Below are 16,908 nucleotides of genomic sequence, written 5' to 3' on the forward strand. Positions count from 1 at the left end.
AATACCTTCTGTCCAAGGTCATTTATGACTGCCTTCAGCTCATCTGCAATTTAGAGACCGGTGTGTCTGTTGTCCCTTGTGTCTGTGCTCTTGTACAATACTGATTGAGGGGTGGAGATAATGTAGTTAATTATTCCTTGCCCACGAACATTCGACCACCCATCAGAGATGATTGCAATACAGTCTGCTTTCTCTATGATTTTCTTGACCTTCACCTGAACTCTGGTGAACTCTGCATCCAGCAAATGAGTAGATAAAGCCTGTCTGGTTGGAGGGGTGTATGCTGGGCAAAGAACATTCAGAAATCTCTTCCAATACACATTGCCTGTGAGCATCAGAGTTGAACCAGTTGCATACACAGCTTGAGCAAGACATTCATCAGAATTTCTCTGACTACGTTCCTCTATTGAGTAAAAAAACTTCTGATTCCAGGAGGACCATGAGCTGTTGCTATCGATAAGGTGTCAGATTCATAATTTTCACCTCGAATAGAAGTAGAGGGACTTCTGTCAGAGGTTGCTTGTTGTGAGCGCTGAGGGAACTTTATGCACTTGGCCAGATGATTCTGCATCTTTGTTGCATTCTTCACATATGATTTGGTACAGTATTTGCAAATGTACACAGCTTTTCCTTCTACATTAGCTGCAGTGAAACGTCTCCACACATCAGATAGTGCCCTTGGCATTTTCCTGTAAAGATTTTTTAAAAATGAGTAAAAAACAAACAAATATAATTCAATGTACAGATAAATAGTTAAGCAGTTAGATTAAACAACTCCTTTGTAAAATAAATGTCTTAAAATGAAACATGTATGAAAACAGGTGAATTAACACTCCTCAGTTAGCAGGCTCAAGCAACCCACATGGTAGCAAAACCTGACTAGCAGAAATTGCTAACAAGTTAGCAAATTATTTAAACACACTTTGCTGTAGGCTCCTATTTACTAGTTAACAAAACAATCATGTATGTCATATAAAATATATTCACCCCACCCAGTATTGTAATCAAAGCTTACCAGAAAGCATGTAGTCCTTGACTCAGACAGTTTAGTAGTGTGGGCTCAATAGCATCTCAGTGTGCAAGATCTTGAGAATCAACTGTACATGGAAGAGGGCACTGCACATGTGATGGAAGAATGCACTGTGCATGCAGAGGATTGGAATTCCATTGAATTGGGGATATTTTAACCAAAACATGCAAAAAGACCTAGAATTGCCTGATGTATATCGCACGAAAAAAGGTTCACAGTTATAAGCTAACTTTTTACATGAATTTAAGCAAAATTCCCCAAAGTCCAGGGCTTCCCATGGAAATTTTCAAGAAACTTACCAGAAAGTTTCCAGCCCTTTGCAACCCTAGTCAGGTCCATAAATATTTGGACATTGACCAAGTTATTATTATTTTAGCTGTCTACCACAGCATATTGAAGTTGAAATTAAATAATGAATATGAGCTGAAAGTTCAGACGTTCCGCTTTCATTTGAGGGTATTTAACATCCAAATCAGGTGAACGGTGTAGGAATTGCAGCACGATTTATATGTGGTACCCCCTTCAACGTACCTCACTTTAAGGGACCAAAAGTAATTGGACAATTGGCTGCTCAGCTGTTCCATGGTCAGGTGTGTGTTATTCACTCTTTAGTTAATTTACAAGTAAGCAGATAAAAGGTCTAGAGTTGGTTTCAAGTGTGGCATTTGCATTTGGAATCTGTTACTGTTAACCCTCAATATGAAGTCCAAAGAGCTGTCACTGCCAGTGAAGCAAGACATCAATAGGCTGAAAAATCAAAACAAACCCATCAGAGAAATAGCAAAAACATTAGGTGTGGCCAAATCAACTATTTGGTACATTCTTAAGAAGAAAGAATGCACTGGTGAGCTCAGGAACACCCATAGGCCAGGAAGAGCATGGGAAAAAACTGGTGGATGACAGAAGATTATTTCGCTAGTGAAGAAAAACCCCTTCACAACAGTTGGACAGATCAAGAACGCCCTCCAGGAGGGAGGTGTATCTGTGTCAAAGTCAACCATCAAGAGAAGACTTCACCAGAGTAAATACACACGGTTTACCACAAGATGTAAACTATTGGTAAGCTTCAAAAACAGATGAGACAAAGATCAACTTGTACCAGAATGATGGCAAGAGAAGAGTTATGGAGAAAGGAAGGAACTGCTCATGATCCGAAGCATACCACCTCATCTGTGAAGCATGGTGGAGGTGGTGTTATGGCGTGGGAATGTACAGTATGGCTGCCAATGGAACTGGTCCCCTTGTATTTATTGTGATGTGACTGCTGACAAAAGCAGCAGAATGAATTCTGAAGTGTTTAGGGCTATATTACTTGCTCAGATTCAGCCAAATGCTTCAAAACTCATTGGACGGCGCTTCACAGTGCAGATGGACAATGACCCGAAGCATACTGTGAAAGCAACCCAAGACTTTAAGGCAAAGAAGTGGAATGTTCTGCAATGACCAAGTCAATCACCTGATCTGAATCCAATTGAGCATGCACTTCCCTTGCTGAAGGCAAAACTGAAGGCAAAACGCCCCTAGAACAAGCAGGAACTGAAGACAGCTGCAGAAAAGGCCTGGCAGAGCATCACCAGGGAAGAAACTCAGCATCTGGTATGTCTATAGGTTCCAGACTTAGGGCAGTCATTGACTGTAAATGATTTGCAACCAAGTATTACAACTCACAATTTAATTTATGATTATGTTAGTTTGTCCAATTACTTTTGAGACCCTAAAATTGGGGGGCTATGTATAAAAAAGGTTTTAATTTCTACACGGTTCATACCATCATTTTGACAAAACTCTTGAACTAAATATGAAAGTATACACTTAAAGCACATGTTGATTGTTTCCTTTCAAATCCATTGTGGTGGCGTACAGAGACAAAATTATGCAAATTGTGTCACTGTCCAAATACTAATCTGTTTTCATAAATGTTGGTAAATTAGCTTTTATTAAATCAATTATGAAAGAGATTGGTGTGTTATTTCCACTATCTAATCATGGCATGAGGTTGATCATGGCATGAGGTTGTTCATGGCATGAGGTTGTTCATGGCATGAGGTTGATCATGGCATGAGGTTGTTCATGGCATGAGGTTGTTCATGGCATGAGGTTGTTCATGGCATGAGGTTGATCATGGCATGAGGTTGATCATGGCATGAGGTTGTTCATGGCATGAGGTTGTTCATGGCATGAGGTTGATCATGGCATGAGGTTGTTCATGGCATGAGGTTGTTCATGGAAGTTTGTTCATGGCATGATGTTGTTTATGGCAGGTTGTTCATGGCATGAGGTTGTTCATGGCAGGTTGTTCATGGCATGAGGTTGTTCATGGCATGAGGTTGTTCATGGCAGGTTGTTAATGGCATGAGGTTGTTCATGGCATGAGGTTGTTCATGGCATGAGGTTGTTCATGGCATGAGGTTGTTCATGGCAGGTTGTTCATGGCATGAGGTTGTTCATGGCATGAGGTTGTTCATGGCAGGTTGTTCATGGCATGAGGTTGTTCATGGCATGAGGTTGTTCATGGCATGAGGTTGTTCATGGCATGAGGTTGTTAATGGCATGAGGTTGTTCATGGCAGGTTGTTAATGGCATGAGGTTGTTCATGGCAGGTTGTTCATGGCATGAGGTTGTTCATGGCATGAGGTTGTTCATGGCATGAGGTTGTTCATGGCATGAGGTTGGCAGGTTCATGGCATGAGGTTGTTCATGGCATGAGGTTGTTCATGGCATGAGATTGTTCATGGCATGAGGTTGTTCATGGCAGGTTGTTCATGGCATGAGGTTGTTTCATGAGGTTGTTCATGAGGTTGTTCATGGCATGAGGTTGTTCATGTTCATGGCAGGTTGTTCATGGCATGAGGTTGTTCATGGCAGGTTGCATGAGGTTGTTCATGGCATGAGGTTGTGGCATCATGCAGGTTGTTCATGGCATGAGGTTGTTCATGGCATGAGGTTGTTCATGGCATGAGGTTGTTCATGGCATGGTTGTTCATGGCATGAGGTTGTTCATGGCATGAGGTTGTTCATGGCATGAGGTTGATCATGGCATGAGGTTGTTTATGGCATGAGGTTGTTCATGGCAGGTTGTTCATGGCATGAGGTTGTTCATGGCAGGTTGTTCATGGCAGGTTGTTCATGGCATGAGGTTGTTCATGGCAGGTTGTTCATGGCAGGTTGTTCATGGCATGAGGTTGTTCATGGCATGAGGTTGATCATGGCATGAGGTTGTTCATGGCATGAGGTTGATCATGGCATGAGGTTGTTCATGGCAGGTTGTTCATGGCATGAGGTTGTTCATGGCATGAGGTTGTTCATGGCAGGTTGTTCATGGCATGAGGTTGTTCATGGCAGGTTGTTCATGGCATGAGGTTGTTCATGGCATGAGGTTGTTCATGGCATGAGGTTGTTCATGGCATGAGGTTGTTCATGGCAGGTTGTTCATGGCATGAGGTTGTTCATGGCATGAGGTTGTTCATGGCAGGTTGTTCATGGCATGAGGTTGTTCATGGCATGAGGTTGTTCATGGCAGGTTGTTCATGGCATGAGGTTGTTCATGGCATGAGGTTGTTTATGGCATGAGGTTGTTCATGGCAGGTTGTTCATGGCATGAGGTTGTTCATGGCAGGTTGTTCATGGCATGAGGTTGTTCATGGCAGGTTGTTCATGGCATGAGGTTGTTCATGGCATGAGGTTGTTCATGGCATGAGGTTGTTCATGGCAGGTTGTTCATGGCATGAGGTTGTTCATGGCATGAGGTTGTTCATGGCATGAGGTTGTTCATGGCAGGTTGTTCATGGCATGAGGTTGTTCATGGCATGAGGTTGTTCATGGCAGGTTGTTCATGGCATGAGGTTGTTCATGGCATGAGGTTGTTCATGGCAGGTTGTTCATGGCATGAGGTTGTTCATGGCATGAGGTTGTTCAATGACAGCAATTTGTTTAAAATCACTTGATGGTTTAATTTCAGAGAAATGAATAATACTGGGTAAATAATACTCACTCTCAGAGAAATAAGTAGTACTGCTAGGTTTTACACAATCAAATATAACACATAACTACATTTTAATAAAGAACTGTACAAATGCTACATATGAGATCTGTATGTAAAACATTTACATTTGACATTTTAGTAATTTAGCAAATGCTCTTATCCAGAGCGCCTTGCAGTAAGTGCAATGTCTTTGTTTCTGGCCATTTTGAGCCTGTAATCGAACCCACAAATGCTGATGCTCCAGATACTCAACTAGTCTAAAGAAGGCCAGTTTTATTGCTTCTTTAATAAGCACAAAAGTTTTTGGGTGTGCTAACATAATTGCAAAAGGGTTTTCTAAAGATCAATTAGCCTTTTAAAATGATAAACTTGGATTAGCAAACACAATGTGCCATTGGAACACATGAGTTATGGTTGCTGATAATGGGCCTGTGTACGCCTATATAGATATTCCATTCAAAATCAGCTGTTTCCAGCTACACTAGTCATTTACAAAATTAACAATGTCTACACTGTATTTCTGATAAATGTTATGTTATTTTAAAGGGCAAAAATTTACTTTTCTTTCAAAAACAAGGAAATGTCTAAGTGACCCCAAACTTTTGAACGGTAGTGTACATACAAGTTAAATTCTGTGTTGAAATTTAACAATGAATAAAAACTACTGTAGAACACCCTGAGACCCTAAACAGGAACGAGTGTCCTCCAAAACAGTGAATACAAATCACTCTCCATGTTCCACCGAACCCGTTTAAACTGAGGGCAGTTTTACAACTACATGGTAAAACTGCTGTCTGGGGTACATTGGCAGAGCACTTTCCTAAAGCAAAATGGCTTCCCCAAGACCATGAATCCTTTGCTCCTATTAAAGAATGCAGCTACACTGGGCCACCTTGAGCCCCTCAACCTGAAAATGAAATGTTTAACGGGCCAATTAATGGCTTCCCTTGTTTAGCAGGAGCATTATCTAACCTCATATCCTGAGAAGCACTTTGCTCTCACTCTGACAAAACCCTTCCTGCAATGCTCTCTGTCTCCCATTCAACAGGCCTAGGAAATATATATGAAGGCTATTCAATAGAGCACTGGAGAAAGGAGAGAGGAGTGTATGTGTGTGTGGTCATGTGTGTGTTTGAGAGAGAGAGAGAGAGAGAGAGAGAGAGAGAGAGAGAGAGAGAGAGAGAGAGAGAGAGAGAGAGAGAGAGAGAGAGAGAGAGAGAGAGAGAGAGAGAGAGAGAGAGAGAGAGAGAGATACAAAGAGAGAGAGAGAGAGAGAGATACCGAGAGAGAGAGGGAGAGAGAGAGATATACATAGAGAGAGAGAGCATTATCTAACGATACTGAGAGAGAGAGAGAGAGAGAGAGAGAGAGAGAGAGAGATAGAGAGATATAGATACAGAGAGAGAGATACTGAGATACAGAGAGAGAGAGAGATACCAAGATACAGAGAGAGAGAGAGAGAGAGAGAGATACCGAGATACAGAGAGAGAGATATACAGAGATACAGAGAGAGAGAGAGAGATACTGAGATACAGAGATACAGAGAGAGAGAGAGAGAGAGAGAAAGAGGGAGAGAGATACCGAGATACAGAGAGAGAGAGAGAGAGAGATACCGAGATACAGAGAGAGAGATACCGAGATACAGAGAGAGAGAGAGAGAGAGAGAGAGATACCAAGATACAGAGAGAGAGAGAGAGAGAGAGAGATACCGAGATACAGAGAGAGAGATATACAGAGATACAGAGAGAGAGAGAGAGAGAGATACTGAGATACAGAGATAGAGAGAGAGAGAGAGAGAGAGAGAGGGAGAGAGATACCGAGATACAGAGAGAGAGAGAGAGAGAGATACCGAGATACAGAGAGAGAGAGATACCGAGATACAGAGAGAGAGAGTGAGAGAGAGAGAGATACCGAGATACAGAGGGAGAGAGAGAGAGAGATACTGAGAGAGAGATATACCGAGATACCGAGATACAGAGAGAGAGAGATACCGAGATACAGAGAGAGAGAGAGAGAGATACCGAGATACAGAGAGAGTGAGAGATACCGAGATACAGAGAGAGAGAGAGAGAGAGAGAGAGAGAGAGAGAGATTTGTGTGTGAGAGGACATAGGCTAAGCATTGGAGAAAAGGTAATGACTAACAGTAAAGCCCAAATCCATAACAAAGAGTCATGAACAAAATAAAAAGCAACCCTGTTACCCGGCAGACCTTTAATGCACAGCCCAAATTCAATGACATGGCTTTCTAGGCCTTTTCATTTGGGCCTTCCAAGCGGGAGCTGAAAAGTACTACCCATCCCACCTTTCTCAACACAGTAGAGGGGTCCATCCCATTCCACCCCAGTCTGATCTAAGTCTCTGAGATAATGGGCTTTCGCAGTAAAAAATAAAAAGTATAATAATTTACATTTAACATTTAAGTCATTTAGTAGACACGCTTGTCTTGCTCAAGGGCACAATGACAGATTTGTAACCTAGTCAGCTCAGGATTTGAACCACCAACCTTTAATAAAGATATATTATGCATAGACTATATACTGGTAATTCGGAAAGTATTCAGACCCCTTGACTTTGTCCGAAAAATGTTTACGTTAACTAAAGTCTTATTCTAAAATGAATTAAATAATACTTTTTCCTCATCAATCTACACACAATAACCCGTAATGACAAGGTGAAAACTTTTTTAAATTGTTGCAAATTTACATAACAAAATAAATAAATGGAATACCTTATTTACATAAGTATTCAGACGCTTTGCTACAAGACTCAACATTTAGCTCAGGTGCATCCTGTTTCCATTGATCATCCTTGAGATGTTTCTACAACTTGATTGGAGTCCACCTGTGGTAAATTCAATTGATTGGACATGATTTGGAAAGGCACACACCTGTCTATATAATGTCCCACAGTTGACAGTGCAGGTCAACTCAAAAACCAAGCCATGAGGTCGAAGGAACTGTCCTTAGAGTTCCGAGACAGGATTGTGTAGAGGCAGAGATTTGGGGAAGGGTACCAAAACATTTTCACAGCATTGAAGTTCCCCAAAAACACAGTGGCCTCCATCATTCTTAAATGGAAGAAGTTTGGAACCACCAAGACTATTCCTAGAGCTGGCCACACAGCTAAACTGAGCAATCGGGGGCTAAGGGTCTTGTTCAGCGAGGTGACCAAGAAACCGATGGTCACACTGACAGAGCTCCAAAGTTCCTCTGTGGAGATGGGAGATCCTTCCAAAAGGACAACTATCCCTGCAACACTCCACCAATAAGGCCTTTATTGTAGAGTGGTCAGACGGAAGCTACTCCTCAGTAAAAGGCACTTAACAGCCCACATGGAGTTCGCCAAAAGGCACCTAAAGTCTCTCAGACCGTGAGAAACAAGATTCTCTGGTCTGATGAAACCAAGATGGAACTCTTTGGCCTGAATGCCAAGCATCACATCTGGAGGAAACCTGGCACCATCCCTACGGTGAAGCATGGTGGTGGCAGCATCATGCTCTGGGGATGTTTTTCAGCAGCAGGGACTGGGAAACTAATCAGGATAAAGGGACAGATGAACAGAGCAAAGTACAGAGAGATCATTGATGAAAACCTGCTCCAGAGCTGATGACAGCTTTGAAAATCTTTAGACGGAGTTGAAAGTCTGTGTTACCCAGCAACAGCCCCAAAACATCACTGCTCTAGAGGAGATCTGCATGGTGTGTGAAAACCTTGTGAAGACTTACAGAACATGTTTGACCTCTGTCATTGCCAACAAAGGCTATATAACAAAGTATTGAGATAAACTTTTGTTATTGACCAAATACTTATTTTCCACCATAATTTGCAAATAAATTCAGAAAAAATCCTACAATGTGATTTTCTGGATTTTTTTTCTCTCATTTTGTCTGTCATAGTTGAAGTGTACGTACCTATGATGAAAATTACAGGCCTCTCTCATCTTTTTAAGTGGGAGAACGTGCACAATTGGTGGCTTTTTTGCCCCACTGTAAATGATTCACAGAGTTCAAGTAACAGACACAACTCAACGTCAACTGTTCAGAGGAGACTGTTTGAATCAGGCTTTCGTGGTCCAATTGCTGCAAAGAAACCACTACTAAAGGACACCATTTTTTTAATGTAACCCTTATTTAACTAGGCAAGTCAGTTTAGAACTAATTCTTATTTACAATGACAGCCTACCAAAAAATAAATACAATATAAATATAGGACAAAACACACATGACAACAAGAGAGACAACACAACACTACATAAAGAGATACCTAAGACAACAACATAGCAAGGCAGCAACACATGACAACACAATAGGAAGATGAGACTTGCTTGGGATAAGAAACACTAGCAATGGACATTAGAGCAGTGGAAATCTGTCCTTTGGTCTGATGAGTCCACATCTTTTGGGGTTCCAACTGCTCTGTCTTTGTGAGACGCAGAGTAGGTGAACGGATTATCTCCGCAGGTGTGGTTACCACCGTGAAGCATGGAGGAGGTGTTGTGATGGTGTGGGGATGCTTGCAGGTGACACTGTCTGTGATTTATTTAGAATTCAAGGCACACTTAACCAGCATGGCTATCATAGCATTCTGCATCAATATGCCATCCCATCTGGTTTGCGCTGAGTGGGATTATCATTTGTTTATCAACAGGACAATGACCCAACACACCTCCAGGCTGTGTAAGAGCTATTTGACCATGAAGGAGAGTGATGGAGTGCTGCATAAGATGACCTAGCCTCCACAATCACCCAACCTGAACCCTACTGAGAATGTTTGGGATGAGTTGGACCGCAGAGTGAAGGAAAAGCAGCCAACAAGTGCTCAGAATATGTGGGAACTCCTTCAAGACTTTTGAAAAAACATTCCATGTAAAGCTGGTTGAGATAATGTCAAGTGTGCAAAGCTGTCATCAAGGGTGGCTACTTTGAAGAATCTAAAATTAAAATCTATTTTGATTTGTTTAACACTTTTTTGGTTACTACATGATTCCATGTGTTATTTCATAGTTTTGATGTCTTCACTATTATTCTACAATGTAGAAAATGGTACAAAAAAAAAAAAACACTTGAATGAGTAGTTGTCCAAACTTTTGACTGGTATTGTATATGGGTTTTTTTTAAATACATTTTCAGAAATAATTAATAACCTGTTATGGGGGTATTGTGTGTAGATTGATGAGGGAAAAAAGTATTTAATCAATTTTAGAATAAGGTGTAATTTTAGTAAAAGGCTGCCTAAAACTTTATAACTCCGGTGGTCTAAAACCTATGTCAAACTAGGGATTCCCTGGTTAAATAAGGTAAAACAATCATTCAATGAATCTTTTATTTGTGTACATGAACTATACTGTACATTGACACATCAAGACCAAAACTGAAGTTTTAACTCAGTTTTGGCCAAATTTGCAAACATCCTATAGACTTCTACTTATCTAGTATCTCTTTTTCCTCCATAGCCATAGTCTACTGAAACCAGTTTGGAGGATACTATACTGTAAGCCTCCTGCTACCAGTCAGATTCCCATTATAAATGTAGCTAGATTGCTTCCTGTTCAGAATAGGAATTGTGCATGCACAGGTAAGCATTTGTAAACATTGTTATAGCAACGGCTTCCGGTTAAACTCCAACCCCAGGACAACTGACCAGAAAGCAGGATCTTGCTATTCTCTTCAGGACATTTCAACTTCCGACACAAGCAGGCCTTTCACCAAATGGATGCTGCTAAAAGCTGTGGCAAAGTGAGTAGTCCTGCATTCTATACTGTTTATGCTTTGATACACACTACAGCATCATCAGTTGACCCATAATCCTCTTCTCTTTCGGAAAGCAAGCATCTTCACCACAATCCTCAACAACAGCCATGATGTGATTTCATGTGAACGTACCCAGCACTGATTACATCTGAATGTATGGCAATCAATATGATCTTGACATGCGCGTACACACAAAGGTATACTCACACACAAACAGACACACAACGCACACATGCAAACACACACACATAAACACTAAGAAATGTGAGCTGGTTGCTATGGAGGATCAAGGTGATTAAGAACAAGAAGATCAAACGAGTGACTGTCTTTAAACCCCCACGTTGACAGTAACAGAGCCATGCTTGTGTTAAGATTTTCTCTGTGGCTTGGCGCTTGCCTATGATGGAGATTGTTGTGCTGAATTACAATGGAATTGGAACCTCGGCATGGATTTTAACTGGAGTACAAAGGGACAAATGTTGTTGCAGTCTCTCTAAGCAATGCAGTCCACTTATCTCACCCTACACACCCTGCCCTATTTTTATAGCCCAGCTTACAGTAACTCCTGTACTGTCTACAAATATCAACAACCATCTTGGAGTGGCTTATTCCATCAAGTTTGTATACTCCATAGAATTCTGGATGTCTTTCCGACAACCATAGCCAAGGCAATGAAACAAAAGCTATGATATTACCTTGCGCAAGGAATCTTAAGTTTGATTTATGCAACAATCCATGACATGACATGAAAGCAACACAATCAGAACACAATTATGCCATTCATTACATAATGCAATTCATTCAATATTACAGCTTTCAATGTATCTATCTATTTTGAAAACAAACTTGGCATGTACATGACCAGACCATGACGGAAATAAAATATGTCTGAGAAAGTGCAATGATTGGCTGATAGACATCAAATCAATTCAATCAAACTGTATTTGTCACATGCTTGGTAAACAACAGGTGTAGACGAACAGCTTACTTACGGGCCCTTCCCAACAATGCAAAACATTTCAAATCAAAAAATAAATGGAGAAATAATAGAACAATAATAACAGAAGGAATAAACACACAGTGAGTAACGATAACTTGTCTATATAAAGTACTGCACAACTCATCCACCCTATAGGTCTTCACAGCAAAAGCCCTGTAGTTCCCCAGTGAGTAACGATAACTTGTCTATATAAAGTACTGCACAACTCATCCACCCTATAGGTCTTCACAGCAAAATCCCTGTAGTTTCCCAGTGAGTAACGATAACTTGTCTATATAAAGTACTGCACAAACAGCCCTAACTCATCCACCCTATAGGTCTTCACAGCAAAAGCCCTGTAGTTCCCCAGTGAGTAACGATAACTTGTCTATATAAAGTACTGCACAACTCATCCACCCTATAGGTCTTCACAGCAAAAGCCCTGTAGTTTCCCAGTGAGTAACGATAACTTGTCTATATAAAGTACTGCACAACTCATCCACCCTATAGGTCTTCACAGCAAAAGCCCTGTAGTTCCCCAGTGAGTAACGATAACTTGTCTATATAAAGTACTGCACAACTCATCCACCCTATAGGTCTTCACAGCAAAAGCCCTGTAGTTTCCCAGTGAGTAACGATAACTTGTCTATATAAAGTACTGCACAACTCATCCACCCTATAGGTCTTCACAGCAAAATCCCTGTAGTTTCCCAGTGAGTAACGATAACTTGTCTCTATAAAGTACTGCACAACTCATCCACCCTATAGGTCTTCACAGCAAAATCCCTGTAGTTCCCCAGTGAGTAACGATAACTTGTCTATATAAAGTACTGCACAACTCATCCACCCTATAGGTCTTCACAGCAAAATCCCTGTAGTTTCCCAGTGAGTAACGATAACTTGTCTATATAAAGTACTGCACAACTCATCCACCCTATAGGTCTTCACAGCAAAAGCCCTGTAGTTCCCCAGTGAGTAACGATAACTTGTCTATATAAAGTACTGCACAACTCATCCACCCTATAGGTCTTCACAGCAAAAGCCCTGTAGTTCCCCAGTGAGTAACGATAACTTGTCTATATAAAGTACTGCACAACTCATCCACCCTATAGGTCTTCACAGCAAAAGCCCTGTAGTTCCCCAGTGAGTAACGATAACTTGTCTATATAAAGTACTGCACAACTCATCCACCCTATAGGTCTTCACAGCAAAAGCCCTGTAGTTCCCCAGTGAGTAACGATAACTTGTCTATATAAAGTACTGCACAACTCATCCACCCTATAGGTCTTCACAGCAAAAGCCCTGTAGTTTCCCAGTGAGTAACGATAACTTGTCTCTATAAAGTACTGCACAAACAGCCCTAACTCATCCACCCTATAGGTCTTCACAGCAAAAGCCCTGTAGTTTCCCAGTGAGTAACGATAACTTGTCTATATAAAGTACTGCACAACTCATCCACCCTATAGGTCTTCACAGCAAAAGCCCTGTAGTTCCCCAGTGAGTAACGATAACTTGTCTCTATAAAGTACTGCACAAACAGCCCTAACTCATCCACCCTATAGGTCTTCACAGCAAAAGCCCTGTAGTTTCCCAGTGAGTAACGATAACTTGTCTATATAAAGTACTGCACAACTCATCCACCCTATAGGTCTTCACAGCAAAAGCCCTGTAGTTCCCCAGTGAGTAACGATAACTTGTCTCTATAAAGTACTGCACAAACAGCCCTAACTCATCCACCCTATAGGTCTTCACAGCAAAAGCCCTGTAGTTCCCCAGCGAGTAACGATAACTTGGCTATATAAAGTACTGCACAAACAGCCCTAACTCATCCACCCTATAGGTCTTCACAGCAAAAGCCCTGTAGTTTCCCAGTGAGTAACGATAACTTGTCTATATAAAGTACTGCACAAACAGCCCTAACTCATCCACCCTATAGGTCTTCACAGCAAAAGCCCTGTAGTTCCCCAGCGAGTAACGATAACTTGTCTCTATAAAGTACTGCACAAACAGGCCTAACTCATCCACCCTATAGGTCTTCACAGCAAAAGCCCTGTAGTTTCCCAGTGAGTAACGATAACTTGGCTATATACACAGGGTACATGTACCGAGTTGATGTTCAGGGTTACGAGGTAATTGGGGTAGCTATGTAAATATAGGTAGAGATAAAGTGACTAGGCAACAGGATAAATAATATGCAGTAGCAGCAGATTTTAATTTGAGAGGGGACTCTCTCTATATACTCACCATATTGATAGCATTCACTGGGCCAATACTGTTGACAAACATGTCAGTGTGGATCACGGTTGGTTTTACTGAAAGAAGAAAAAACAAGTGTTATGATGCACATTCAATATTCTGTGTTTAGGTATTATTCATGTCTATTTTATGTCAGAGCTAAGTAGCTTGTAATACTATAGCAGTTAGCGTGTGTGTGTGTAAAATGATGACACCATGGAGCTGTCCATGGTGCTGAAAACAGACTCTCTCTCTCTCTCTCTCTCTCTCTCTCTCTCTCTCTCTCTCTCTCTCTCTCTCTCTCTCTCTCTCTCTCTCTCTCTCTCTCTCTCTCTACCATGTTTGCTACAGCGGGAAAATAACAGGAAATGATCATTATTATGTGGACATTTTTGTAGGGTTTGATATATTGTTTGTAAGAGAAAATATTTTTAGGATCCTACATCTGTCCTGAGCCTGAGACGATCTCTGCTTTTCCAAGATATGGATGTGGTAACGGCTTTGACACACCATAGACAAGGCTTCTAGTTTATCTCCAATCACAAACTCTCTCGCCATAAAAGGAATGTTACTAGAGATTATATAGTGAGTGAACATAAACTGGCCCCATGTAGTGAGTTTCCGACTGCATAATCGGTGTCAAAAACATAGCGTGATAAAAACTCAAACTTAAAGCCATACTTAGTTCCAATTGCCAGCTGGTAAATTGATTTCTTTGAAAAACACAATAAATATGACCGAATACAAATTAAATAAAAACATAGCTTGGCTTTCTGAATTCCCAGACCACTTTTGAGGATGATAACATTAATGCAGTCGTATAAACAAACTGCTACATTCATCATGGGAATACTCATCAAAGGTGCAATGGTGTGTAAAACCTATGGCCAAACAACAAATGCAGCAAGCTACCGTTTGGACGTCCTCATTTCCTTTGGCTCCAGGTTGGCTTTATATTATACCTTGTCTATACCTGCATGCCATGACGCACACCATTTCCTTTTTAGCAGATAACATTGCAGCCTGTGTCCTTGTGATATCATAATGCGAGGAAATTAAAATGTCATTCCCCACATATCTCTCTTGTTAGCTATTTTGCTATACATAGACTGCAGCAGCATTACAATTGAATGAGCTGCACAATGGCCTTGAAAAGAACTGTCCACAATCTGCAATTAATCCAAATCCCAGTTTTCAGTGCATGGTAGCAATCCCAGTTTTCAGTGCATGGTAGCAATTCCAGTTTTCAGTGCATGGTAGCGATCCCAGTTTTCAGTGCATGGTAGCAATCCCAGTTTTCAGTGCATGGTAGCAATCCCAGTTTTCAGTGCATGGTAGCAATCCCAGTTTTCAGTGCATGGTAGTAATCCCAGTTTTCAGTGCATGGTAGCAATCCCAGTTTTCAGTGCATGGTAGCAATCCCAGTTTCCCAGTTTTCAGTGCATCCAGTTTTCAGTATGGCAATCCCAGTTTTCAGTGCATGGTAGCAATCCCAGTTTTCAGTGCATGGTAGCAATCCCAGTTTTCAGTGCATGGTAGCAATCCCAGTTTTCAGTGCATGGTAGCAATCCCAGTTTTCAGTGCATGGTAGCAATCCCAGTTTTCAGTGCAACGTAGCACTCTTGGTAGTTGTTAGCTAATTATACCCAGTGTGTAACTCTGGCAGTCTGGGAGATGACAGGCTGCAACATCATATCATGTTTGATGGTAAGATGGTGGCGGCTGCCTCTGTAAATCTATTGTAGCTGTATGTATTTTCTGTCTGAACATGGGAGCTGACCCCAGCTGCCAGCCCAAGTGAAGGGAGAGAAAGCTACTTCACTGGCTCTATACTTGGCCAACAGCAGTGCAGGGCCAGACCAGGCTAATAGGCCCATGATGGATAACCAGACGTCCAGGTTTCACAGCTCACACTGTGTCTGCATAATAATGCTAGAATGTTGTTTCTGTTGCACCAACCTTTACAAGTCATACTGGGGTGGGCCCATGGCCCTGTCGACTGAATGGGCTCCGTGAAATGAGAGGGCTGTCTGTGATGATGCTATCAGTGATGATAGTGTCTGCTCATCATTCATGGCCTGTAATACTGATGTAGATAGATTGTGACGAAGGCGTTGATGCCAATGGAGATTGGTCTTTGGGGAGGGCGGCCATAGCAGCAGCAGCCAATCAATGTGCAGTGGTATGACACCTACCTCCTATATCTGGTCGCAGTTTGTTATCGTAGCCATCTAGTAGGCTGTTTAGGATGTTGGTGACATCGCTCTCGTACACTTTGGGAGTCAACACCCACGTTTTGTTTGTCACATCATCGTCATTTTCAGTCTGGAGGGATCTGGGAAGAGAAAAGGGGAACAGAGGAAATATGAAGCAAGGATTTTTCCATCAGCACTATAAACAGCAAGGTAAAATGAAAAGAGAGAGAATTTTGTTATGCTGTCAATATGTAAAGCAACAATCCACAACAACAGCACAGAAAAGACCACTAAATCATACTAGGCTAAGCTTGCTATGCGTTTAGGCTCCATTCATTCAAATGTGCACTGCCCGCTGGTTGAAATCAAAGGACAAGGCAGAAACGGGATAAAAGGGCAGAACTCCTGCTGGTTGCCACTGATCTCTATGTGATTCCCTACATGAAAGTCCTCACAAAGTGACACCAGCCCCACAGTGCAGCTGGAACTGAGAATAATGGCAATGAATAGTAGCATAGTGTTCAAAAACAAAAACCCAGTTAGGAGAGAAAGACTGTTACCCAGGCCCTTTCAGAACGCTGAAGAAATGCACGGTGCGAATAGTGGACCTGACATTGTTCCTTTGAGTGAGATTTTGTAATAGAATGATTGTTCTCTGCTCTCTTGTCAGTGCTTGAACAGAAGGGTCCGTCTTGTGAGTTGGCTCACCTCTGTAACATGTCTCAACCAAGAGTGC

The 16,908-nt window shown here is 41.6% G+C and overlaps 1 protein-coding gene across 2 annotated transcripts in view; it reads right to left on the reverse strand.

The window, feature by feature from the left end:
- LOC118372923 (gamma-aminobutyric acid receptor subunit gamma-2) overlaps nt 1-16,908 on the reverse strand; it is a 97,858-nt gene that overhangs the window by 69,995 nt on the left and 10,955 nt on the right. For both annotated transcript variants that reach the window (XM_052529470.1, XM_052529469.1), the window contains exons 2-3: nt 16,173-16,312; nt 13,987-14,054 (exon numbers count right to left, since the gene is read on the reverse strand). In XM_052529470.1, coding sequence (XP_052385430.1) covers nt 13,987-14,054; nt 16,173-16,312 — 208 coding nt within the window. The remainder of the gene's footprint in view (nt 1-13,986; nt 14,055-16,172; nt 16,313-16,908) is intronic.

Source organism: Oncorhynchus keta, chromosome 11 (genome assembly GCF_023373465.1).
Source record: "Oncorhynchus keta strain PuntledgeMale-10-30-2019 chromosome 11, Oket_V2, whole genome shotgun sequence".
NCBI lineage: Eukaryota > Metazoa > Chordata > Actinopteri > Salmoniformes > Salmonidae > Oncorhynchus > Oncorhynchus keta.